Source organism: Muntiacus reevesi, chromosome 9 (assembly GCF_963930625.1).
Source record: "Muntiacus reevesi chromosome 9, mMunRee1.1, whole genome shotgun sequence".
Taxonomy (NCBI): Eukaryota; Metazoa; Chordata; class Mammalia; order Artiodactyla; family Cervidae; genus Muntiacus; species Muntiacus reevesi.
Window position 1 is genome coordinate 49,083,454 of NC_089257.1, and position 26,965 is coordinate 49,110,418.

The 26,965-nt window shown below is 36.2% G+C and overlaps 1 protein-coding gene across 1 annotated transcript; it reads right to left on the bottom strand.

The window, feature by feature from the left end:
• Nucleotides 1–460: 460 nt before the first annotated feature.
• On the bottom strand, nt 461–26,197 carry TMEM41B (transmembrane protein 41B). Its single transcript, XM_065943901.1, has 7 exons — nt 25,893–26,197; nt 14,308–14,425; nt 12,063–12,191; nt 5,841–5,934; nt 5,115–5,219; nt 3,859–3,997; nt 461–2,307 (listed from the first exon to the last, which is right to left on the bottom strand). The coding sequence occupies exons 1-7, from the start codon at nt 26,011–26,013 to the stop codon at nt 2,138–2,140; spliced, it is 876 nt and encodes a 291-aa protein (XP_065799973.1). The 5' UTR covers nt 26,014–26,197; the 3' UTR covers nt 461–2,137.
• Nucleotides 26,198–26,965: the final 768 nt, after the last annotated feature.

Genomic DNA, 26,965 nt, shown 5'->3' on the forward strand with positions numbered 1-26,965 from the left:
AAGTGATGTTTATGGAAAAATATTTTCTCTTCTTAAGATTCTCTTCTTGGTTTAGTATAAATGTAACCCTGAGAAATAATCATCGCTGACTGCAGCGATCCTCTCGACCCCATCTGTTCTGTGTCTTTATTTCTTAGCCTAAAGGAACGCGCCGTGTTGCTCACTGAAATCTCCCGGCTGGTCCAGCAAGGCCAAGTCTGTGAATCTATGAATACAGGCCATCAACTGCATTTAGGGTACAGCCTGCAGAAGGCTCTTTCTTGACAGTCAATGATGATGAATGTGGAAAGACTGGATATTCTCTTGGGAGAAGAAAACATACCCCACCTTAAGTGACAGCTACAGTTTTCTAACAGAAAAAACAATTAGGAAAGGGAAAAGATCAATGATACAAATAGGGAAAATACTCTGAGAATAGAGTAAGTACAATATATACATGATGGAGTAAACAGGCTGCTCCTGAGTCCATACTCTTACTTTTATTTTTAAAAGTTTGATAAAAATTTACTCAATTACATTTTATACAGTAATATTTAGTGAGCTTTGTCCAAAAAGGCTATGTTTTAAGTTTGCTTGTAAAAATAATGAAAGCTTTATCAGTCTCTGGTCAATAAGAAAGGAAGAAAACCTTGCTAGAAATAACAATAAATAATTTCACACAAAAGGCCAGGTGACATAAGAATAGTATATTAATGAATATATTTTCTTTGTATTTACAATAAATCCATTTGTTAATACTGTGATAGAAAAAATAATCAGTCCACATTATACAGTAGAAACAGGCTTTGAAGCTGATCATACCTCTCACAATAAAAACATACAAGGATTTCTTCCACAGCTAAAGTACTTTTCAACATGACAGTCTTGGGTGAACGTAAAACTGACAGAGCACTTCATGTCCTAGAATCAAGGAATTGAGGGTATTACCATTAAGCAAACAGCAAAAAGCTGTTTGGTTTTTCCAGGACTATTTAAATATAGTAGTTACCATATGAGAATTTAACTTTACTTTGAGATTTAAAAAGTAAAAAGCCTCAATAGGGAAACTGCATTAGTCAAAAGCAGCCCCAAACAATAAAGCCATCAATAGAGAAATGAAACAAGGCATTCTTATGTATCATGCATAAAAAGGATAATTACATAATACATACTTTAATGACCAGACTAATAAATAAATGTGATAAATTGTACAGTCATTGGAACAAATAAACTATGTTCAACCACTTAAGTGTTATACTGCCACTGCTTTTGTTTCAAAATATTAATATAATTAATCTAACATCTAAAAACTGCACACTTTGAATGTCTGCTTTTTTGATCCCCTTTTGAGATAGTAAAGGGGAACCATGTAATAAAATATTATCTGAATATAAATTATTAACACCAATATGATACAATTGGAATTGTGTATATGCACAGTATAAATATTTTGAAAACTAGAAAAAAAGATGAAAACAGACTGGTCAGAATTTTAAATTTCAGACTAATTCATGATAATCTAGAACAGAAGATAAAAATAAAGTTCACCAAGTAGATATAACTTGATATCTTTTCCAAATTCAGTAGTCCACTGAAGATGCAACTTCTAAACAAGTCTATTATCTCAAAGGTAAAAAGAGGAAGAAAATGTAAATCTCTTTTGAGCTTTAGTTTTCAAGTTTATGCTCTCAAAAAAGGCTTGACATTAGTCAGAACAGCAATACTATACCTTTGCTTTTGAACTTTGTATTTGCTTTTCCTATTTAGCTATAGTACTGAACAGAAAGAAAAACATTAAATTATCAAGTCAAGGGTAACTATTTATGGCAAGCTCATGAAATATATTAAATTTAATTAATCAGCTGGGTCAAGAATTTCTTGCTATCCTGCTATGTTTAATACCTATAGCCTTGGAATAGTAATTTAGGAGATGTCTATCATAACTAGTGACAGCACTTTTCATAGTATACCAATTTCCACTTTTACCTTCTTCTCTCCTTTGCCACTTAAACGCATTATTTTAACCATCTGATAAGAAATTTTATTTTACAAACTCCTGTTCCAATTACTGAAGAGGTGATTGTAACACATAAACCCGCCAATCCTGAGATGATGATGATGATGATGATGATGGGAAAACTAAAACCCAGAGGATTATTCACTCAAATTTCTGCTTTAGTTTTTTCTGGAAGATGGCTGGCAGAATAGAAAGAAGAGCCAAAATCATCAGAACAAAGACTGAGTTCCAGGAAACAGCTTCGCCTGCTGTTGTAAGCTGGTATAGTGTTGTTCCTGCCTTAATTGCGACAAAAGAGGGAGGTGCAACACCTAAAATAAAAAGTAAAAACACCCATTAAAAAAACAATCAATTCTTGTTAAAAATTAAAATTCTGTGTGTTTAAAATTTCTTGTAAGAATACAGTGACTTACAGTTTTTAAACTTTTAATTTAAAGCCCCTCAAGTTTATTTCCATATAAAGAACTCAATTTTTCATAATCACCTCTTAAGGATATTGAATTAGAAAACCCAAGGAAAGTTTCCAGGAAATAATTTTACAAAATTTATCAACAGCCTTAAAAAAGGAATGTGCTATGACCCGCCAATTTCAACTTTAGGAGGTACTAATGTATATAAGCAAAGATCTGGTCTCAAGGATGCTCATCTAAGAATTATAATTTAAAAATCTGGGGAAAAACCTCCATCTTTGAAAATAAGATTGAGTAAATTTTCATTCAACTCTTGACATTTAAAATAAATGTCAAGTATATATAAAATAAAAATGAGTGGTAGGAGATACTCAGAAATAGAAAGATACTCAAAATATATGAGTAAAAAGGGCACTTTATACAAAAGAATGGTGAAACCACCATATTTTATTAAAAATCAGAACTGGAAAAATTACTTCAGCCAAAGCTGAAGTTAATTTTATCTATAGGTATTTCATCTGTAAAATAAAGAGACAGTACAAAAATTCTCTCTTCTGATCCCATAAATGTAACATTATTTTACAAAATCCAAAAGTACCCCCACTAAGATATTTTTTCCACTTTTATGGAGAGTCTGCTAAGACTTTCAGCTTTGTCTATGAATTCTTCTAAAAGTAGCAGTAAATATTAACTTAAAGGTTTAATGTAATACACACTCAACACTTGAGGAATCTGCTCATTTTGTTGATATCTAAACAATTCAACTTAAATTTAAAAGAAACACAGAGTATTCTTAGTAAAAGAACTACCAGAATTCACAAAATATATAAATGAATCTTTAAGTCCACTGATTAATTTCAAAATTAAGTGTTAGCTCCTCGAAAGCAAGAATCTTTTTGTTGATCCTTATTTTCCCTATACATTTGGTAATGCCCATAATAAGTACTATGTCAATAAAAAGAAAGATAGGATCAATTCTTTATTGAAAATTAAAGTTCATTATTTAAGTGCCTCATTAGAAGTACCTCATTAGAAGACAAAGGAGAAAGTACTCAAAAGAGGCACTTTCATTTTTTTTCTCTCCACTGAGGGAGAGAACAGAGTTAAGAAGTCCTGCATAATTCTGTATGACCAAAAGAATATCCGGAAGACATTGCTCTTATTTTATAAAAGTAACAAGAAAATATTTAAATCAATACAATCCAACAAACGTTTCTGAACATCAATTTACATAGACCAGGCTCTGTGACCACCAGTTATATAAACCTACCCCAGTTGGACACGGCTAGACATGTAAACAATGAGTTCTGTAACATGCATGAATTCATAGACAAAGATAAAAGTCTTAGCAGGGTCTCCATAAAAGTGGGAAAAAAATCTTAGTGGGGTACTTCTGGATTTTGTAAAATAATATTACATTTATGGGATCAGAACGAGAGGCCTTGGCCTTACCTAGAAAAGTGCCAATAAAGAAAACTTTCAAGGGCACATTTATCACAGGAGATGTAATATTAATAAACCAATTAGGCAGAAATGGTGTTATTCTCAAAAATATAATGTAGTTAATGAGATGTTCTCTGTGACGTTCAACCTGTGACAAGAAAGAAACAAATTAGGATGAAGACAAAGCCAATCCTGAAAATAAATTGCTTATTATAAAATACCTTATTTCAAATTCTTATCCCTGATAGCTCAGCATTTACCCAACAGAAATTATCAAAAAAGGAGTTTGAAAATGACAATGAACTACTCATCAAATGTTCATTATCAGAGCTAAATAACATCAGATGAAAGTTTTTATGATTGTGCTTACAGCATAGTGTTACACTATTAAAGATGGTTCTATATCAGCCTAGATAATATGGCTCAACAACATTTTACACCTAAAAAGGCAAAATTAAATTTATAACTATACATGAGATATCCAGTGGTCAACTTTTTAAAGTCTTTAACTTCCTATAAAGGAAGGGCTAGTACAGTACATCAATAAACCTAACCTCCACTTTTTAAAAAATTTCAGATAATCTTTGTTATTACAATTTACTTCACATGAGTGAATTCATCATTGACAAATGAGCAAACGGAAACATTCGGCTGATTAAATAAAAGCACTGATTGCAGTTTATGCTAGATCTTGCCATATAAATAATCATTTTGATTTTGGGCAAAATGCTTAATTTCTCTTAATTTCCTAACCTATAAAACAAAGGGATAAATATATAATAAAACTTCTCTGATTTAATAATCTGTTTCTTCTGCTTTTTTCTTAGAAATACTATGTTAGACTTTCCTGTGTAGTAGTGTTTATATCAATATTTATCAATGGTAGTCTTTGCAGAGGTCCTAACAGAGGATAACAGTTCTTCCCACTAAGGAAATGCATTAAAGGAGCTGGCTGATACAAGCTGTTCAGAGACCCACTGACAGCATCCTGCATCAACACAAGTGAGGTGTTTAAATACATGGATGCCTTTACATTGACACTTTGATTTTTCTGCTGACTAAACTTACTAGGAATAAAGAATTTACTGTTATAGACACACAAAATTCATATCTGAAATTATTAACATTATTTGCCTACTGCTTATTTTGGCCAAAAGATCATTTTTATCAAAGCCCTGAGTCAGAGTTCATTTATGTAGATATTATACACTGACCTCCCAAGTAGCCAAAGGATTACATCAAATAATTTAAAAATACATGTTTACCTGCTGTGACCATTTTACTGCTTTCTCTGTTAGGTATTTATATACAACTGGCCTCCCAACTAAATAGGAGAGCATATAGCAGAATGAGGCACCAAGTCCAGAACACTAGAAAATAACAAAAACTCATAAGCATTTTGTACTTTTCCATCTTACTCACATGGATATATTCATCTAAGGCAAAACTCAACTAGTTTCTTTCTTTTGGCGTTCAGGGAGGTTACTCTGCATAACACCTCTTATGCAGACAGCAAGAACCCATCTAATTCAGTCCTTTCTCTCACCAAATTATAACTAAAATGAGACAACTGGAACTTGTGATTAAACTTAAGAGACTATACCCAAATAGTTCACATTAGCCATTAACCTACGAATAAAACCTCAAGAGCCAGTATTTTTTCAATTGCTATGCTTGAAAATACCACCCCCAGCCCTAGGACTTAACTTCTTGTGCCCACCAACAACATTCTTGGACTGTTTGAATTACAAAACAGTATTGGAAGCAAAGGCTAGAACAGAGCCTATAAATGCAATTAAGTCTGTGATATCCCTCTTCTAGAAAAGAGACAAACTATAACATCTCCTTATGGAGGGACTTAACAAATATTACTTTAATACTAAACACCTCTTAAAACTAAGTTTATGCTTCCAGAGACTAGGATGCCATCATCATTCCAATCATTCTATTTAAAGTTTTTCTAGCCTCCCAATTTCATTTTAAATACTTACCAAACAAACAAGAAATAAGGCTAGTGGAAAGGGATAAAGAAACCCTGAGAGTATACTGAGAAATATAGAGCCCGGAATAGCAAATGTTTGCAAGCTGTTAACTTCTAAGTTAAGGATTAAAACATAATTAAATGAATTTTTCAACCACAAATCCAACAATCCAGAAAAAAGTATCAATGCAGCAGTTACATGTTAATAAGTGAAATTACAGTATTAAAAAATTAAATTAAAATTAAGTGAAATTACACCCAAAGTTTAAAACGTACACGATTACTCAGCTGTAATACCTGTAACCTGAAGCTTACAATTTACTAACATTATCAGAAATCAATGCTAATTAGAGTGTGTTACTAAGAGAAAACCAAGACAAATGCCGAATGTGTACCAGACAGAGAAGAACTAGGCACTTTAGGGGAACAGGGACACAGAAAAAAAGAAAAAGAGAACAGAAAAGGTCTTCAGTAACCTTGGAAATAATATACTTCTCTAATACATTGGATTTTTACTCTCAAATACTTTTAGGAAACATGATTTCTGTAGACACACAGGTACACAGAAGATTTACTATGCCTAATTCAATGTGTGGACATTTACCTCAACTTACTACTCATTAAAAAAAGGACAAGGGTTACAAAAGATAGAAAAGTCACAAATAAATCTTACTTTTAAATAGGACCTTTTTTCTACTTCTCTGGTTCCTAGTTTGGGCCTGGACCTCTGCATCAACCATAACATGATTTACTTACAAGTCAGACGGAGTGAATTCCTTCAACAACTCTGTACTTTAAAATTTCTATCTTCACTCCACCTGTTTGTTCCCTCTAGTTTGCACTTTACTCTTGCTTTTGTTTCAATCTCCTTCTTCCTGGGTTCTTTATCTTCTAGCTCTCTGACAGATTCCTCCTGCATAAAACCACTCAGATGCCTATAAACTAAAGAAAACCTGGGCTTTTTCCTTGAGCAAGGTATCCTATCCAGTTACTGCCTCTCTCATCTTCACTGCCTTAGATTCTCTCCATGTCCCTTGCCACCTGGCTTACCCACCCACCATTCTACTGAAACCTCCTTCTGGCTGAAAGTAATGACTTTTTCTCAGTAAGAATTTCTTAGTAATCCCTGCAAAAGATTAGATATCCTTTAATGTGAAACTCACCTCCAGTGAACTGTATTTTTCGATATTACAGATCATTCCTTTCCTAGCTTTTTTCTTCTCCTTACCCTCAAATCTGGAGATTGTTAGCCAATCTCCTCTCACTTTTAATAAATTCAGTTATTTCCATGTATATGGACGCACACATGGCTTCAAGTATATGGTCATATGTATCTATAATGTTGAATTCTCTTACCAATATCAAATTTCCCTGCTGTCTACTGGACGCCTCCACTAAAAAGTTTAAAAATTACACTTATTTATTTCAGGGCTCTTTAGAATCTTTTAATGGAAAGTCTCAAACACATATGAAAGATGAAAAACTAGGACTATGATGCCCTATATACCCATACACAGTTTTAACAATTAACATACAACCAATTTCGCTTTCTCTGGATCCCTTACACGCAATTAGATTGAAGCAAATCCCAGACATACCATTACAACTACTTTAATACCTTTAAAGGATAATGATTCTTTTTCTTAACACAACTATAATACTGTTGTCAAAAATTAACTATAACTTCCAATTGATCTAAGTAGCCATTTAGCGTGTTCACAATTCCCACATGCCTTTTTTTTTTTTGACAGTTGGTTTGTTCAAATCAGGAATGAAAGGGGTCCACACATGGTATTTGCTCACTATTAGCAAATAAATACAGATTTTTTTTCCCCCTTGCAATTTACTTATTGAAGAAATTGGGTCATTTGTAGAATTTACCACTTTTTGAATTTTGCCTATTGTACCCCTTAGGGTGGTTTAATATGTTCCTTTGTCATTTTTAAAAATTAATTTTTGTTGGCATACACCTGATTTACAACAGGGGCTTCCCTGGTGGCTCAGCAGTAAAGAATCTGCATGCCAATGCAGGAAACATGGGTTTGATCCCTAGGTCTGTAAGATCCCTTGGAGGAGGAAGTGGCAACCCACTGCAGTATTCTTGCTTGGACATCCAATGGACAGGGGAGCCTGACGGGTTACAGTCTATGGGGTCTCAAAGAGTTGAACACGATTAAGCAACTGAGCATGCATGCATGCAGTTCATTTACAACGCTGCATTAGTTTCTGCTGCACAGTAAAGTGAATCAGCTATACATACATATGTTTATATGTATTGTCCCTCTGTCATTTATCTTGTAGTAACAAAGCCATTTTCTCTGCACAGGGATATAATTTGACCTTAACTTCCCAGCTCTGTATAGACTGTGTATGTTTTTCTCTGACACTGAAAAATCTTGGTTCTTAATACCATAGCATAATTAGCTATTTCCTTACATATTAATATATATATATACACACATATATATGTATGTGTGCATATATATGGGCTTTCCTGGTGGCTCAGACACTAAAGAATTCGCCTGCAATGCAGGAAACCATTAGTATTACATATTTTAAAATTTCAGAATACAACTGAAAAGAGCTTAAGATTTCTTTCAAACTTTTTTTGTCCTTAAGATTCACCCCAGAAGGGACACAAAACCGAATTAGTTTTTTCAAGGAAATAACTAATTCCTCTTGATAGCCAAATCCATATCAACTCAATATATTGTTAAACTTCATTTTGCTTTAGATTTTTTAATTTTGTTAAAATATACTGAACATAAAATTTACCATCTTAACCATTTTTTAATGTATGGTTCAGCAGCATTATGTACTTTCACACTGTTGTGAAAGCAATCTACAGAACTCATCTTGCAAAACTAAAACTCTATACTCACTAAGTAACATTCCCCATTTCTTCCTCCCCCACCCCCCTGACAACCATCCTTTTCCTTTCAGTCTCTATGAATTGGGGTACTCTTATGTGTATGCCTAGTCACTCAGTTGTGTCCGACTCTGCAACCCCACAGACTGCAGCCTGCCAGGATCCTGTCCATGGGGATTCTCCAGGCAAGACTACTGCGGTGGGTTGCCATGACCTCCTCCAGGGGATCTTCCCAACCCAGGGATTGAACCCAGGTCTCCCACACTGTAGGTGGACTCTTTACTATCTGAGCCACCAAGGAAGCCCACTTTTCATGTGAGCAGAATCATACAGCATGTCTTTGTGATTGGTTTATTTCACTCAGCATAATGTCCTTAAAGTTCATCTATGTTGTAACATGTTTCAAAACTTCCCTCCTTTATAAAGCTGGTAATATTACATTGCATGTGTATAGCAAACTTTGTTTATCCATTCATTGGTTAAAAGACACTTGAGTCGCTTCCATTTTTTGGCTATTATGAATAATGCTGCTATGAACATGAGTGTACAAATATCTCTTGAGACCCTGCTTTCAATTTTTCAGGTATATACTCAGAAATAGGACTGCTGAATCTTGCTTTTAATTTTCTGAGGTAACATCATATTGTTTTCCATAGTAGCCACACTGTTTTACACTCCCATCAACAGTGCACAGGGGTTTCAATTTCTTCATATCCTCACCAACACTTGTGACTTCCTGGGATTTTTGTTTGTTTTTTGATTAGTAGCCATTTTAATGGATGTGAGGGTACTTTAGATTTTTAAGATTCTAGTTTCTTTTTTCATTTTGATTTAGTTGGTTTTATACCTGTGTGAAATTATTTACTTGGTTCTAAAGTCAAATCTACGCAATGAAGTACACTTGGGGAAGTTCCACTTCCATCACTGATTCATCTCTCTCTCTCCCCCCTCAGGTAAACATTTTTATTAGTTTTTAAAGATACCCTTTCTATTGTTATCCACAGCTCAAAAGTCTTCAATGACTATCCAATACCAAATAATATTCTAAATTCCTTAGCCTAGTACAATCTGAGTACAAAGTCCTCTACAATCTGAGTACAACGTCCAGCCTATCTTCCTAAACTTATTTCTCAAATCCTCCCCTTCTCACTTCCTACACACCAACAAAACTGGACCACTGATGACTTCCTTACCATGCCCTGTGCTTATAAGCTCTGCTCTAGACTTTCTGTGTCTAGAATGACTGTACTGTATCTCTACCCATAATTCTCCTTATTCCAGATGGAAACAGTTGTTTTGCTTTTGAACACTTAAACTAGACTGTACTTAGCATATAATTAGTACTTAAAAAAAAAAACAAAACTGGCTAAATGGACGAAACCTAAGTTAAAATTAGTGATTGTAACATAAAAAGTAACAGATATACGAGTTTGAATTAGGTAATACCAATGAAAGTACTAGCACTGCACTGCTGAATACAATGGCTACTAGCCACACGTGCTGCGGAGACGAGACATTAAAGTGTGCCTGGTCTGAACCGAGATGTGCTATGAGTGTGAAATACACACATTTCAAAGACTTGGTTCAAAAAAAATATGAAATATTAATTAATTTTTATGTGGTTACATTTTGAAATTATATTTTTGACATCTCAGTTCAAATAAAATATATTAAGATGATTTTATTAGGGACTTCTCTGGGGGTCCACTGATTAAGATACTGTGCTTCCAATGCAGGGGACACAGATTCGATCCCTGGTTGGGAAACTAAGATTTCCACATGCTATCTGGCCAAAAAAAAGAATATGCCAATATCATTATAATAAATATTTTTTTAAAATTGTTACTTTTCCTAATGTGCTAACTAGAAAATTTTGCAGGTGGCTCACATTATACTTCTATTAATCAGCACTGTACTATTAATTATATGCCTTAAATACCCTAAGATAAGTCTTTCCTTGTACACTGAATTTTAAAAAGTATCTTTTTAACACTCAGAGCTTAAGATTCCAAAGTGCAAAATAAATAGAAAATTATAAGAAAATATGGAATTAACACATTATCCTATTAAAAAAATCTAAAACAATGCAGAATCATTACAATTAATTAAGCAAATAGCTAACCATGCTATAAAACCTGAACTGACAATATTAACCAATGATTTATTTTTATCAAATGTATTTACAGTAACAAACCTATTCCTATACTTTCAATTCACTTTCTACTAGGCACTTTATTCTTTTCTACTAATTTGCATATGAATATTAAAGACAGCTAGGCTATAACATTTGTTTTCCCATAGATGGTCAAGATTCACTTATGCTAACTGGCTGACTTGCATATGAGTGGGGATCCCTTTTATCCTTCAGCCATGAATCCTTCCCAAAGCTAGGGGGCAAATTGGACAGAACAGATGATTTTCCAAAGTAAATAGAAACTATATGTCTTTTTCACAAAATGTTCACAAAAACCTTATAAAAGGCAAATGAAAGGGATGAATCAAATTTGTTTCTTCTTGGGGAAAATATTTTATTTTATGGCTAAAGTTTATAAATGTAAAATAACCTCCAAGCCTAACACTCTGGTTTTCACAAATAAGTGATGAAATGGAAAGCATGTGTGTGTGCACATCGAGAGTTAATGTCTTTCATTACCCAAGAAGATATGGAAAATACACAGGACTAGAATAAAAGCTATAAAAATTAGAAACTAACATCCACAAATTGGAAGGTTAATCACCAGTTGCACAGGCAGTTTGAAAATATGTAGAAAGAATACAGCTCTTTTCCTGCCTAGTTAAATTATAACATATATTTCTATATAAAACAAAGGAATACATACTGAGAACTGTAAAAAAAAAAAAAATCATATCTTTTACAAGACTAATGATCCTGTTAGGATTTTTTTACAAAGAGAACCATTAAATGGAAGAAGAAAATCATGAACAAATGATTCATAGCATAGTATCTACAAAAGCAAAAAATTAAATACAAACTATAACTTCAAACCTAAGAGAATGTTAAAAAATTATGGTATGGTAACTATTAATTCAAAATTATTATTTAAATTAAGACCATTGATTAACTAATAATCCTAAATAGAGTATCTTAAATAATACAAAGGAAAGAAAAAAGTTTATGATAAGTGAAATAAGCAGAAAACAGGTAATAAACATTTAGAAATGACAACTGAGTTGAAGAGACAGGATTAAAATGAGAATTTTTTCATTCTCATTTTTCAATAATTTAATGTTAACTGCGTAAGCAATTTTTAAAACGAAAAAGTTATGTATAATTGAGCAGCAGATCTTTCAAAACCTTTTTCTTAAACAAAACTAAAAAACATTTTTCAGTTAAAAGGATACAAAATATATGTAGCAAAATAAGCTACAAGTACTTGTACATAAAAGGTGTCCTTATACTTGGATAAAACTTTTCCTAGAGCCTTGGCATCATCCATATCTCTGGGAACCTTCATATTCACTCTTTCTTCTCTAAAGAAATAAAATTAAAGTGAAAAAAATTTTAAACACAAATTTGCCAAGATAATTCATATCAAAGTCAAATAAGTTCAAAACATGAAGTTTTATCCAAAATGATTTTGATGCCTTGATCTGTAATATGCTAAGTATAAATTTACAAAATTTAACTTCAAAGTCTATATATCATTTGCTTTTTAATGCTTTAATATAGTTTTATGAGACATATAATTCATATGAAAATTCAGGATGACCCAAACTAAAGGCTAAAAGCATTTGCTCAAACACTGGAGTAAATTTTGAACATCAGGAATGAATCACTGACGTTAGCATATTTAAAACACACTAAACATCATTTTGGGTAATTCTCATGATAAGCTACAGTAAATAATTAATTACAACCAAAATTAAATGTAAATTTCAATGAATTTACAGTTCATATCTTTTAAGTATCCCAGCTTAAAGTTCAGATAAAAACTTAAACACTTGTTACTTTCTATTACTTTTACTTTACATTTGGTGCCTTGTTTGGAACTGAATGTTCTATTTATAAAAGCCCCAATAATCACCTTTGTGTTTAACATATGTTGTGCCCATTTGTTTACATGATAAAATTTAATCTTGCAGAACAATGATAGAAAGCTCTTAAAAGTCCTATAAAAATAGCAGGTAGACTAAAAAGGGTTTTCTCTGTAAGTTTAAAAGCTAAAAAAGTTCTTTATGGGGAGATGCATACATCTCATACATATACACACACAGAAAGAATAAGCAGAATATAGAAGATTTATAACAGCACATTATTATATAAAAGTGTTATAATTCTTAGAGCAGACTGGAAGCAAACAATCTTAAATTACACTCGATATTCTTTCCCTCTTTCAGTCAGTTCTTTATTTTTTACTCCTTTGATAAAAACGAGAAAGGATCTAAAACTGAATGATACTAGTATTAATGAAATGACATGCTATCCTCCCAAAGGCATTTTCATTCATGTAAGAAATTAAGAGTATTAAAAATAAACACATTTAACTATAAAATTTCAAATATAAGGAAGTGTTAATGAAAGAAATTAAGAGGAAACAGGAACTTCCTGATACCCTGAAATCACATTTCACAGTTATCCATTACCACACCAAGCTGGCCCTGGTTTAAAGTCTAACCATTTACATTTTAGTAGTCTCTCACAAAATCTATGATTACCCAAGGGTGTTATCATTGTGGTTAAATAACCCAGGGATATTTCACCCTCATAAAATATGCCTCAGGTCTATAATCTTTTCCCTAAAATTCAAAAAGCTCTGAAAACCAAAAGTTCTTTGTAGCTTGTCAGCAAAAATTGATCCACATGTATATAAAGTTATTTATAGTCTTTTATGATAAAGTTTTTCTATGTATTTGATTATGGGGTACTGCCCCAGATCCTGCTGGAGACACTACATAATATATAGTATTTGTTCCGTGTTATCTTTCCAAAATAGAAAAGCTCTAAATTCTGAAATACATCTCACTCCCAAGGTTTCTGCTAAGGAATTGTGGCTGTATACTAATAGACGAGTCTTTTTACAAGGTGCATTTCACAGCAAAAAGTACTTATTCAAGCCATATCATTTCTATAAAACAGGGAACAGAAAAAGAGCCAGTAGACAGAGATGTGGTAGGGAGGTAAATGGACTGAATAGAGGCAGACAGAAGCTGATCACAAGGAAAAGTAGGAAGGGAGAAAACAAGAGTGGAAAAAGGGAAAAAGCAGAGAAAAAGAACATCAGTATTTCTAACTGCAGGTCAATTTATATTCTAGACTGCAAGATAAATTTACCTGGTCACTATTAGCATTAAAAAAAAATAAAATGCAATAAATTAATGTGGTTTATTTTCCAAAATTGCTTGAAAGCCATTAGAAAGATGCTTAGAGAAGAGCTAGAAAAACCAGACACAGAAAATCAAGAGACATACTTGGAAAGAAGTATTTAAAGACAGTGTCAATATGAACTTGTTACAAACCATGAGAGTTGATACACAATCATCATGACAGGTCTGTTGCTTAAAAGTAGTTAAACTTTTAATACAATTTCATCTCTAAAAGTGCCTTACAGACATTTTCTATTTTTTTTTTTTTTTTTAGTATACTTACTCACTAAGCTGAGGAAAATTTTTATATACCAAAAACATAACAAAAGCTGCAGACAGGAAAATGGACACCAATATAAGAAGTGACATTCTTGCTGAGCCAGCTTCTGCACAGGCTTTCTCTGAAAGGGGAAAAAAAAAGTTGTAATTAAGATAAATATAAAGGAAGAGAGTATTTCGAGCCAGTAAATAATTTCCTGAAAGAGTTTCCTCTCACGAAACTGTTCACACTTTTGCCCAAAACACTGTAACATAAAATTTTAAGTACTACCATATCTGATGTTTTATGAACTGGCTATAGTTCTTCTCACTGATATATGCATTTTAAAAGCATGAAAAAACAGAACAGCAGAATTTGTAGCACTGATTTGCTAAAGGGGAAAAAACAGCATTGCTCTAAATGCTATCACTGACTTGGAATTTTATATATCTACATTGGGAGCTGACAGCATAGGCAGAATGGCTTCATAGGAAAAATGAGCTAATGTGGCAGTTACTTCAACTGTCATAAGAAAGAACCTGGAGATTGACCAATGCAACTAGTGAATGTTACACTTTCTGTTCATATCAAGGGCATCAGAATAGAGCTGAAGCCTAGATGTTTGGGGCGACTCTGCCTGTGATTCCAAGAAGGGGAGAATGTGTTTGTGTTCTCCATAAGGTAATCTTAGTGTTATCTTAAAAAGAAAAAAATCTTATGGAAGATGACCATACCGTATGAAATGAGAGCCAGGATACTGCAAGCAGAAGAATGAGCAGGGTGTTTTTACTGCAAGCAATCGACAGTGAGGAGGCGGGGATACCTTATAGTCCTCAATGGGGAAGAGGCAGGAGAAGGTGGCTCAATTTGTATTACCTACATTTACCACAATCTCATGTATATACTGATGACATTCAGGGGACTAAGAGACAAACATGTATACTATAGTTGGGATTTATTATTTTTAGTTCTCTGAGGATGGATCTACCACTATGCTCCTCCCTTCCCTAGCTACTGCCCATATAACTTTCATTCATGCTTTTACGAAGCACCCTAAACAAAAGTACAGGACTACCTGTACTCAGTTCATTAATTTAACAAATTATCCTTCAGGAACATTTATAAAGGTGCATTAGGTGTCACTGCCTACTCCACTAATGCTCTCTTCTCTGAGGTCTAGCATCTTCCTCAAGTCCTCTTCAAAGGGGCTAATCTCACTGGCCCTATTCTTATCACTGATGCCAACACTCTACCCACCCAACACATAAGGCTGACTGGCCCATGGCTGGATACCTGACCCAAGTACTGGGATTGCCAAAATGTCGTTTGGGTTTTTCTTAAGATGGTATGGAGAAACCCAAACAAACTTTTTGGCCAACCCAAGAAAAACAATTCATTATTGGCTGACCACATTTTTTCTTGAGAATATGAACTAAGAAAAAGAGATACACTATTGTCAAGGTGTGGTGGATCTTGAGGTCAAAATGTCAAACAGCAAAAGGACACAATCAAAAGACATGGCAAGCCAAAGATGTGTACCAGAAAATCCAAGAGAACAGGTTCAAACAGAAACCCAGAGAGTAGAGACAGGAAAGGAAGCTAGCTTTCTTGTTGATTTCTAACTTTCCATTTCCCTTGAAGCCTGGTGAGAATTCATTTCTTGCTCCTGGATACCAGAGGGACTGTCTCATATTCTTAGAGAGCAACCTCACTTTTTATTTCTGTTGGTTTAAACTGACTCCTGTTCCTTTCAAAGGAAAAAGTTTTAACTTTTTACACTCAGTTTATCCCTTAGCTCATTATGGTGGTTTTATATATGTTACATCTGAATTAGTAGAATTTTACTACATTCAATGTTGAACACAGAGCACCAGAAAACCATCTAGTCTCTTGCTATTCAGTGTGTTCTGTGAACTACAGGAATAAGCACTACCAATGAGTTTGTTAGAAATATAGATTCCCAGGCTAATATCCCAGACCTACTAAATTAGAAGCTGTATTCTAATAAAATGCCCAGGTGATGGTATATTAAAGAAGCAAAAATCTGGCCCATCCTTCCTATTTTTTGCTAAGTAACAGAGGCCCAGAGGAGACTGCACTATTTTTAAAAAGTCTTAAGCAATGAGATAGTGTGTAGTATTAAATATATTCCCCCAAAAAAAATATATATATATATATTCCCAAAGCACTTTAATATCCATTTATAATCAAATCTCATAAGTTCTGCTGAAATAAACTGCTTAGGTTAGTGCTTTAATATACTAAATATAAATTATTCTTATTGGTTCATTAAAGTATGTTTTCTAAAAGACAATATTAGGTTTACTGAGTTCTAGTATGTGGACACTAAAGTTAATTTTTTTTTAAATCTTTTCCAATTTTCTATCGTCTAAATGTATCACTAATCAGCTCAACCTCCCAACTAGGCCCTATCATTTTAACTTTGTTTCATCTTAATCTCAAAAAGGACTTTACTTCAAAAACCAAGTCACAGATAGAAACTTATCTGTTTACATCACACTTACAAAATTTACTGCAGGAAAGAAAGGGATGATAAAACAATACAAAAGATGTCTTGAATGGAGTAATAAAGCAGTCACGTGCATGTGTGTGTTAGTTGTTCAGTCATGTCCAACTCTTTGCGACCCCATGGACTGTACCCCACAAGGCTCCTGTGTGCCTGGGATTCTCCAGGCAAGAATACTGGAGTAGGTTGGCATGCCCTTTTCCAGGGGATCTTCCTGACCCAGGGATCAAACCCGGGTCTCCCACACTGCGGGCAGACTCTTTACTGTTTGAAATACCTGGGAAGCAATAAATAATAAAGCAGTCATGCTTGCCTCTTAATACTCTGTTTCATTAACCCACTTACATATTTATATGCATGCTTTGTTGTGACACAGAGAATTAAACAAAGACTTTAAACATCTGAGGTGGGTCAAAAGTGAAAAGGTCTCTTCAGAATCTTATGATAACAAACATGTAATTTCCCATTACTTTTTTGCTCCGATTATGATACATAATTCAATGCACACCTTGAGGACTCCTAATAAATCAGATCTACTCAATCTAAAAAAAAGAGTAATTAGTCAAAAATTACAAAAATATCAGTGCACTAAAACCAATTATATGAAAAATGTGGTTTTAGTTTCTAAGTAGGGACCCTATTGAAATATAGACTACTCTTAAGGCTAAAATGGTTAGTTTCTTACTTTATAAAATAAAGAATTACTCTACTAGAAAAGAAATAAGGGTAATATATAGGTACTGAGTCTGGGGGCATAGTTTTCTATAGGCTGACATCAAAGCAAAAACATGATAACATAAATGGTCTGTATAATTTTTCCAGAGTCCTATTACTTCTTAAAGATAGGAAATTAACTTGCCCCAGCCCTCACTTTTCACTTACTTTCCTGCTAGAATCAGGTCTAGAGTACAGAAAGGACTGATATAAATAATTTAATATTATGGGCATCTTTTAGAATCTTTAAAACCATTAGTTCTGTTTTGTTTTTCATCCTGTAGATACCTGTGGACACAAGCATCACAGCTAAGACTAAATGGCTGATTTCCCCTCCTTTCTGGGAACGTCTCTTTAGGATCTCTATTATGCAACGAATGCACACAAAGGTAAAACTGCATAGGACTATCTGCTGAGCATCTGTATTGTACAAAATGTTTGGTCAATCTATGCTAAGAAGCTGGTAACATCATTAGCTAGATTCCCAAGGAATGAGACAAATGGGGTTTGAAATTATAGGAAAGCAAGATTACTGGGCTGGAGGAATGCAAGATTCACAGAACAGGTGGAAATATAGTTGATTAAAAGATAAGTGTACAGTCTTCTAACCTGTCCTGGAGCTAAAAGTATATTTAAAGAATCCAATAGGTGATAGTCCTCCTTAAATTACACAGACATTTTGCATAGTAATTCTAAAATTTAACTATACTATTTTTCTCCCCATCATCAATTCACCAGTCCTAACTGAGGGGTCTGAATGGAGAAAGGTATGAGACATTGAAGTGGACTACAGAACACTCTGGCCTCCTGATTTCACTAGAAAAGACCCTGATGCTGGGAAAGATTGAAGGCAAAAGCAGAAGGGGACAGCAGATGATGAGATGGTTAGATGCATCACCAACTCAATGGACATGAATCTGAGCAAACTCCAGGAGAGAGGACGGGAGCCTGGAGAGCTGTGGTCCATGGGGTGGCAAAGAGTTGGGCATGACTTAACAACTGAACAATAAAAACAAAATACTACCCTGAGTCTTCCTTGAATACACATTTCTCTGACCGCTACTTGTTGCCTTACAGTTGGATGATGAAATATGTAAGACATTTGTTGAGCAAAATTAACCTCCAGGTTTAACTCAATACCTACTCACTCTTTAAAATGAAATGCTTTTTCAAGCATTGTACTCAACACAATGTAAACACAAGAAAACAGCTGATAATGCAATAAAACTAAGTGACAGTCAACCTTAAAGCTCTCCATCCTTTCACACAAAACCTGCAAGTAGGGAATGTTGCCTATTACAATTCAATAATTCTTTCTGAGTATAGTTCTAATAATTCCAGAAGCTAGCATGCAATTCATTTAGTTCTGAACCTAGATTAAAGTTATAAACTCGGGAATTCCCTGGCAATCCAGTGGTTAGGACTCTGCACTTTCACAGCCGGGGGCCTGGGTTTGATCCCTGGTAAGGGAACTAAGATCCCACAAGCCTTGTTGCACAGTCAAAAAAAAAATCATAAACCTTGTTTTAATGGTGATTTCAACATCTAAATGTGTAGCATACATAATTACAATGTCTCCTCCTTCTGGTTGCATTAGACACATGTTTTCTAGCATTTAGAGCTTCCGACAACAGTACTCTATACATTCATTAACCTCCAAATCTTCCATTATACTAATTCCCATTCTCAATTATCCCATTATCTGTTTGCCAACCTCTTTCCAGGGCCAAAGGTACTGTGAGAGAAAGATCACTGTGCTCTCCTGGCCAACAAGTTCATAGGTTTCAAGCTTTTCTGTCTTCAATTAAGGTTATCACCGGCAAACAATAACGATTTTACAGTACCCCCAAAAAAGACTACTTCAAGTCTCTTCAAGCATTTAATTCTACTTCCTCCTATTCTCAACCAACAAGGCTGCGTCCACAGCTTCCCAATCTCCATCTCAAGATCTGTTCTTGTATTATCTCCCCCTGGCCTCTTTCCCCTTATCTTTGCATTAAATGCCAGCACACTTCCTTCCACATCTTGCTCTCAGAACTAACTCTTCACTGAATATATTCAACTCTTCCCACTAACAAGCAACTTTTCTCTAACTTCAAATATGTTTATATTCGTCCTGAAAAACCAAAACTTAACCTTAATGCCCGGTAGTAGCTATTTCTTATTACTTTCATATCAATACTTTTTGAAGAGCAAAAAGGATTATGTCTACAAGATCTCAGGAATCACTCTACTGCTCTTCTAGTACTCTAATTCTTGACATTCAGCGTTTTCTAGATCTACATGATCCTACCATGGAGGAAGCAAAAGATCCATCTCTCCTGAAGACATAGTTTACAGGGACACTAACAAAAGTTTTTTTATGGTTACAAGAATCTATTATAACACTGCTGGAAGTAAATTTTATTTCAAGAGCTTAAAATTCTTTAAAATTATGTATTAATAATCAAAAATGGTAGTTTCATCTAGTATAAATTTAAACAACTAAAATAACTTTTTTATAAAATACAAAGAATTAACAACTTCAAAAATACATACAGAGAAAGCATGTTTGCAGGTAGCAGAAGAAATAGCACCACCCATTTTGTATGAAGGGGCTTCCCTGTTGGCTCAGAGGGTAAAGTGTCTGCCTATAATGCGGGAAACCTGGGTTCGATCCCTGGGTCGGGAAGATCCCCTGGAGAAGGAAATGGCAACCCACTCCAGTATTCTTGCCTGGAAAATTCCATGGACAGAGGAGCCTGGCAGGCTATAGTCCATGGGATCTCAAAAGAGTTGGACACGACTTAGCCACTAAACAACAACCATCCATCCATAGTCCATCCATAGTTAGAGGTAATTTGTGTTACTCTTTTGGAGTGATGCTAAATAACCTGTTTGTTAACATGTGAATTCAAAACACTAACTGATTTGCTCTTGGAGCGTCTGAAGCTTCCTGTCTGAGGAATTCTCAGGTTTCTCTAGGAAGAGGCATGATATATGAATCTGGAATGACAACAACCAAGGCAAGAAGTCCCCCAAGGGCCAAGGTCAGAGGGGTCAGAACCACGAGAGGGTGATCCTTGAGATGCCCAGGATGGAGACAGAGCCAAAGGGTGGACAGCACCCCTCCCCCAGCTGTGGCCACTGCAGGAAGGTTCCTGAGAGTCACAGGTCCACTAGCCTCCTCCCCATCCAAATGACTGCTCTTCAACTGCTTTCTGTGAGAACAGTCTTAAATGGAGTCTCTGTTTCATATACGATGGAACTCTGTTAAAAAAAAAAAAAAAAATCATGAGTGACCCATCACAGAGATCCATGTCTTTTTGAGAACTGACTTAGCCTCATTCCTACTTCCTTGTTTAGGTGTTGAATACACATCAGACTGAGCCAAGTAGGTTATTCTTCAGTTCAGTTCAGTTCAGAAGCTGAGTCATGTCCAACTCTTTGCAACCACATGAATCGCAGCACATCAGGCCTCCCTGTCCATCACCAACTCCCGGAGTCTACCCAAACTCATGTCCATTGAATCGGTGATGCCACCCAACCATCTCATCCTCTGTCGTCCCCTTCTCCTCCTGCCCCCAGTCCCTCTCAGCATCAGGGTCTTTTCCAATGAGTCAACTGTTCACATGAAGTGGCCAAAGTATTTGAGTTTCAACTTCTACATCAGTCCTTCCAATGAACACCCAGGACTGATCTCCTTTAGGATGGACTGGTTGGATCTCCTTGCAGTCCAAGGGACTCTCAAGAGTCTTCTCCAACACCACAGTTCAAAAGCATCAATTCTTCAGCACTCAGCTTTCTTCACAGTCCAACGCTCACATCCATACATGATCACTGGAAAAACCATAGCCTTGACTAGACGGACCTTTGTTGGCAAAGTAATGTCTCTGCTTTTTAATATGCTGCCTAGGTTGATCATAACTTTCCTTCCAAGGAGTAAGTGTCTTTTAATTTCATGGCTGCAATCACCATCTGCAGTGATTTTGGAGCCCACAAAAATAAAGTCTGACACTGTTTCCACTGTTTCCCCATCTATCTCCCATGAAGTGATGGGACCAGATGCCCTGATCTTAGTTTTCTGAATGTTGAGCTTTAAGCCAACTTTTTCACTCTCCTCTTTCACTTTCATCCAAGAGGCTTTTTAGTTCCTCTTCACTTTCTGCCATAAGGGTGGAGTCATCTGCATATCTGAGCTTATTGATATTTCTCCCAGCAATCTTGATTCCAGCTTGTGCTTTTTCCAGCCCAGCATTATTCTTACCCTCTGACAACAGTAATAAGCTCAGGGACAAGCATTTTATCTGAGGCAATCTAATCAGAGTAACTAGACTTTTATTGATAGCACTACAAAAAATAGGTTCAAAATTATCAAGGAAGCATTTAGCTTTACCTGGACCTTCAAGAGAAATCAACCTTAAGTAAAGCTGATATCAAGTAAGCAAAACAAGGTATGAAAGAAATCTGATCCTGATGATATTACTGAGCCCCTGGTTCCAGACTAAAGTCAGTGAATCCCACTTAATCTCTCTACTTTTTAGTTATATGAACCAATAAACTTCCTTTCAGCAAAGGTTTCAGTTGTGTACTCTACTGATTATAAGCAAAATAATCCTGATATATAATATCTGGGTTGAGTCTGACATCAACACATCATACTAATATACCTTGGTTGATGTCTAGTTGCCAATTTTACTCTTCGTTCTCAGTTATCAGTAATCAGAGCTTCCTTCTTCTTCCTCTAAGCTAGTACTCAGCTCACAGCAGATGCTCAAAGGATATTTGTTGAACCACATTAGCAAGGCAGAACCTAAAACAGGCATCTAAGAAGGATTTATTATCCAAGTTCAAACAATACTGTCTTCTAAAAGCAGTAAAACCAACTTCAGGACAGTGTTTCTCAAACATTTTTAGCTGCATTCCACAATAAGCAATATATTTTATACCATGATTTGATACACACAAAACTATATGACTGAAAAATAAAATTAAAAGAATACTTACCCCTACTACATGCAAAGAACTCTATTTTTCCTTCAATTTTTTAAAATGGCTCATGATTACCTATCAAATTCATTTCACACTGCTTACAAGGGGATGACCTATATATTGAAAAATGTGGCCTTAGGAGTTCTCTTAAATCAAAATGGGGAACTTCAATGACTTGCTAGTAAAAAGATCAGCCAGGGCAAACAAAAGAAAATAAAACACCTTGGCCAGGTATTCTTGCACAAAGAGTAGGTCAAGAGCCTCTTAAGTATTATTACCTCTTGTGTCTCACGTTTTCTAATCAAGCAAGAATTAGACTTTCAGTGTTACTGCCCTGCTCAAATCCTCACAGTGGTCTTCACTGTATAAGACTCAAATGTCAGACTAAAGTCAAGGTGAAAGTGAAAGTCACTCAGTCCTGTCAGACTCTTTGCGACACCATGGACTATACAGTCCATGGAATTCTCCAGACCAGAATACTGGAGTGGGTAGCCTTTCCCTTCTCCAGGGGATCTTCCCAACCCAGGGACTGAACTCAGGTCTCTCGCATTGCAGGTGGACTCTTTACCAGCTGAGCCACAAGGGGGCCCAAGTCAAGGTGAGGAATCCACTAAATGTACCAAATACTGCATGTGAAGTGTAAAATATTTCTTTTTTAATTTGGCGGCTCCAGGTCTTAGTTGTGGCATATGGGACCTAGTTCCCTGACAAGGAATGGAACCTGTGCCGCCTGAAGGAATGAAACCTGTGCAGAGTCATAACCATTGGACCACCAGAGAAATTCCTAAAATATTTTAAATATACACACTATGACAACTACTATTCGCCAAAGTGTTATGTAGATGTATCAGTTAATAAAAACACAAACTTATTTAAAGTGTCATGGGAAAAATAAATAAATAAAGTGTCATGGAATTTACAGAAATATTCAATTACTATGTATTCAAGAGCTACTGCATTTTTTTCCTCCAAAACTTTTCCTTTCTGAATACCAAGTTGCCACCTACAATTAACAAAAATTATTTTTCATAATAACTTGGAAAATCAGTTGCTAAGTGGTTACTACTGACATCACATCACCGGCTAATTAGTCATGCCCTACTCCAGGGATCTTCCTTACCCAGGGATCGAACCCAAGTCTCCCACATTGTAGGCGGATTCTTTACAATCTGAGCCACCAGGGAAGCCCAAGAATACTGGAGTGGGTTGTCTATACCTTCTCCAGGGGATCTTCCCAACACAGGAATCAAACCAGGGTCTCCTGCATTGCAGGTAAATTCTTTACCAGCTGAGCTACAAGGGAAGTCCAGCTAATTACCACCAGCAAGGAACTTACATCCTATCATGTAAGGAGTCCACAAAATCTTGTACACAAAGAGAGAATTCCTGACACCAATTAAAAAGAAAGAAAGAGGCAGAGGAAAAGAAAAACCTGAGAATCATTAATAAGCAGATAGATAAAAAAAACATCCTTTGCCTAGGACTTAAAGCCCTTTATACTAACATCATTTTGACCATGGTCAACATTATCTCCTACTACCACCCAACAGAACTAGTCCGCTCCTGACAATTTTATCTCTTTATAAACATACATGAATGGTTCACACTAACTTTCAAGCTTAATTTCTCCTCTGCCCAGAATCCCTCTCGGGTCTACTAATCCAAATCCTATTTCTCTATGAAGGCATACCTTCACATCTCTACCCTGACTTCCTAAAGATTTGTAGTTTCTTGACAGCATCACAAAAATAACTGGTGGATATGTTTTTCTAAAGTGTTTTTATAAAATAAGATAAACAATTGTAAAAGCCCTTTGGAGGTTTCAAGGTCTTATTTTCTGAACAGCTTTAAGTTTAAAAAAAAAAAGTAATAAAGTAATTGATTGCTATTCCAAACCAAATGATAATCTTTAGGGATGACTTATCTGGTAAATACTTTTTCAAAAAACCCTTGGATTACTGTCACTCTCAATCACAGCATCTTCAAAAGAAGATTCCTGTCATTTACAGTGTATTTATACTTTGACAACAATTCATTTCTGGGTGTTTGAAGTTATTTGGCTCTCTGTCTATGAGGTGGAAAAATATCCAAATATATAAAGTTGAAAGACCCAAATCAGACTGGAGGCATCTTAAAATATTTTAAAGTAAAATACCATTTTCTGCAAGATGTTTTCTAAATTTTCCATATATTTTAAATTTGATTCAAAAAATTCAGCTGAATGTTAAACATTATCTCCATTAAAGTGTGCAATACTTTATTGTTGACTATAGTTAACAATGTTGCTAGACATTCTTAAAAGATCCTCTCTTTACCCATCACTGGTGGTGGAACACATCAGTGTGAGCTGGAGACAACTAAACTAACAACTAAATGGAGACATCCATTTGCTACAATCACTCCAAGTTTACTGGACAGAGAAGCCTGGTGAGCTACAGTCCATGGGGTCCCAAAAGAGTCAGACACCGCTTAGCGACTAAACAACAACTCCAAGTTAATGGGCTTTAAAAGCATTTAAAGAGTTCAATCACTTCAACTGCTGAAAATTCAGCTCAGATGGCATCAAAGTATTTAGTTTCTGGGTATACTTTTTTCCTTAAAATAATATTTAAAGCCCTGAGAAATTCCAAGGTGGAGTAGTGCAAAAAAAAAAAAATTGAAGAATAAGAGATCTTAGCCGTAATAGTAATTACTAACATTTATTCAGCCTTCACTTCAAATAAGCCAAACATCACTCTAAATCCTTTACATGAATTATTTTGTTTAATCCACGCACCAACTGTAAGTAGATATTATTATTATCATCAGTCCCCACTGTACAGTTCAGATACTTAACTTTTAAAGGATAACAAGTCCAAAGTCATAAGTGGTAGCGGAGGGACTCAAACTCAAGTGTTCTTGCCACCTGGAAGAGGCATCTGGACGTATTAATAGTTAACTCCTTGCTTTTAGCCCCTACTTCACTAATCTGGGTTTGTGACTTTGTGTAAGTTATATATCCACTCTGGACCTCAGTTTCCTCATCTGTAAAAAATAAAGCAACGAATGCTAACGTTCCTTCCAGTTCTGCCTGGCTTTAATATTATCAACATTACAATGTCCCTGGGCGTCAACAAGCCAGCGTTTCATTCCTTTTTTTAGTTGAATTCAACTGAAAAAAAAAAAAAATCAACCGTTTAGGAACCCACCACATTTTGGTGTCTGGCCTTATGGACAGTGGGCACAAGGTGGGCAGTGGCCGTAGCCGAGGTCTTCCAATATCTCAGCTCCCGCTCCCGATGCCCCCTTTTCACCCGCAAATCCCCGGTACCCGCGGGGGCCCTTCCTCCTCCGAAACCCCTCCCGGCACACCTCCGCCTCTGGGCCAGGCCCCGCGCTGGTTCCCAGGTCTACTCACCTTTCAGGTGGTCTCTGCTGCCCGGCGTCGAGGGACCCCGCGTCCCCGCTGCCTTGTCCCCCGGAGGGGTCGAATGGAGTGCCGCCGTTTGCGATCTTTCGACCGCTCTGCCTTTCGTCATGGTTTTTTCAGGGTAGGTTGAGGAAGCGGGGTGAGGCCGCTCCCCCTTAACAACAACTCCGCTGCAGGATCCTTACAACACCCAGGGGCCACAGCACAGCCACTTCCGGGTCGACCACCTCACCTGAGCCGACCTCAGCTCCGCGAGCAGTGACGCTGAGCTGAGATCTGCAGCGCCTACTCGGGCTAGGCTCCGCCCCGCCCCGCCCCCCAAGACTCGCGCGCTCGCGCCCGCCCAGTAACCGCGAGACAAGTCAAGGTCCCCGCCCTCCTCATTTGCTGCCCTACCCGGCTTCGCGACTGCGCGGAGCATGCGCATTCATGGCCCCGGCGTCAGCCGGTGTGACTCACGGGCTCAGGCTTGTAATGCGCATCTCTAATTATCCGGAAGTGCGGTCCCAGACACTTAAATCCCTTTGTCCGGGCAGCCGGAAGTGGCCAGGAGTGATTAGTTGGCGTTTCACGGCAGATGTTGATTCCAATCTACACCAATTAGACAACCTGTCTTGAATCTGGAGAAGCTAGACAGTGCTTGTCTGGAGATGTTGGAAAACATAAATGCTAAGCCTAACCCACCGAATTTCAGAAAATTAAGACTCAACTGGCAGCTATAACCTGTGAAGGTCACAGGGTGGCAGAAATGGGTTTAGAGGGACTTCGCTGGCGGTCCAGTGGTTGAGACTCCGCGCTTCCACTGCAGGGGGCATGGTTGGATCGCTTATCCGGAACTAAGATCCCGCATGCCCCACAGCAGGGCCAAAAAAAAGGAAATGGGTTTTGAATCCTGTTCCCAAGCAAATGCTTTCCCACGTCATTGACCTGTCACCCTTCACTTGTAAATCCAGGACGGCTCATTTATCTTTTCCTTTTCCTGCCCCTAAAGGTACATTTTTTTGATGGTTACATTTTCCACTCTTACCTCCCAGAGCGGTATTCAGTTTACTGGTTAGTGT

What these genes read in the sequence shown, in the direction of transcription:
- TMEM41B (XM_065943901.1), bottom strand. Translation starts at nt 26,013, where the DNA reads ATGACGAAAGGCAGAGCGGTCGAAAGATCGCAAACGGCGGCACTCCAT. An exon ending in TATTTTGCTACATATATTTT is followed by an intron (nt 5,935 to 12,062) that starts GTATCCTTTTAA and finishes AGAAGTTAACAG; the next exon opens with CTTGCAAACATTTGCTATTC. An exon ending in CCTTATTTCTTGTTTGTTTG is followed by an intron (nt 5,220 to 5,840) that starts GTAAGTATTTAA and finishes GTTATTTTCTAG; the next exon opens with TGTTCTGGACTTGGTGCCTC.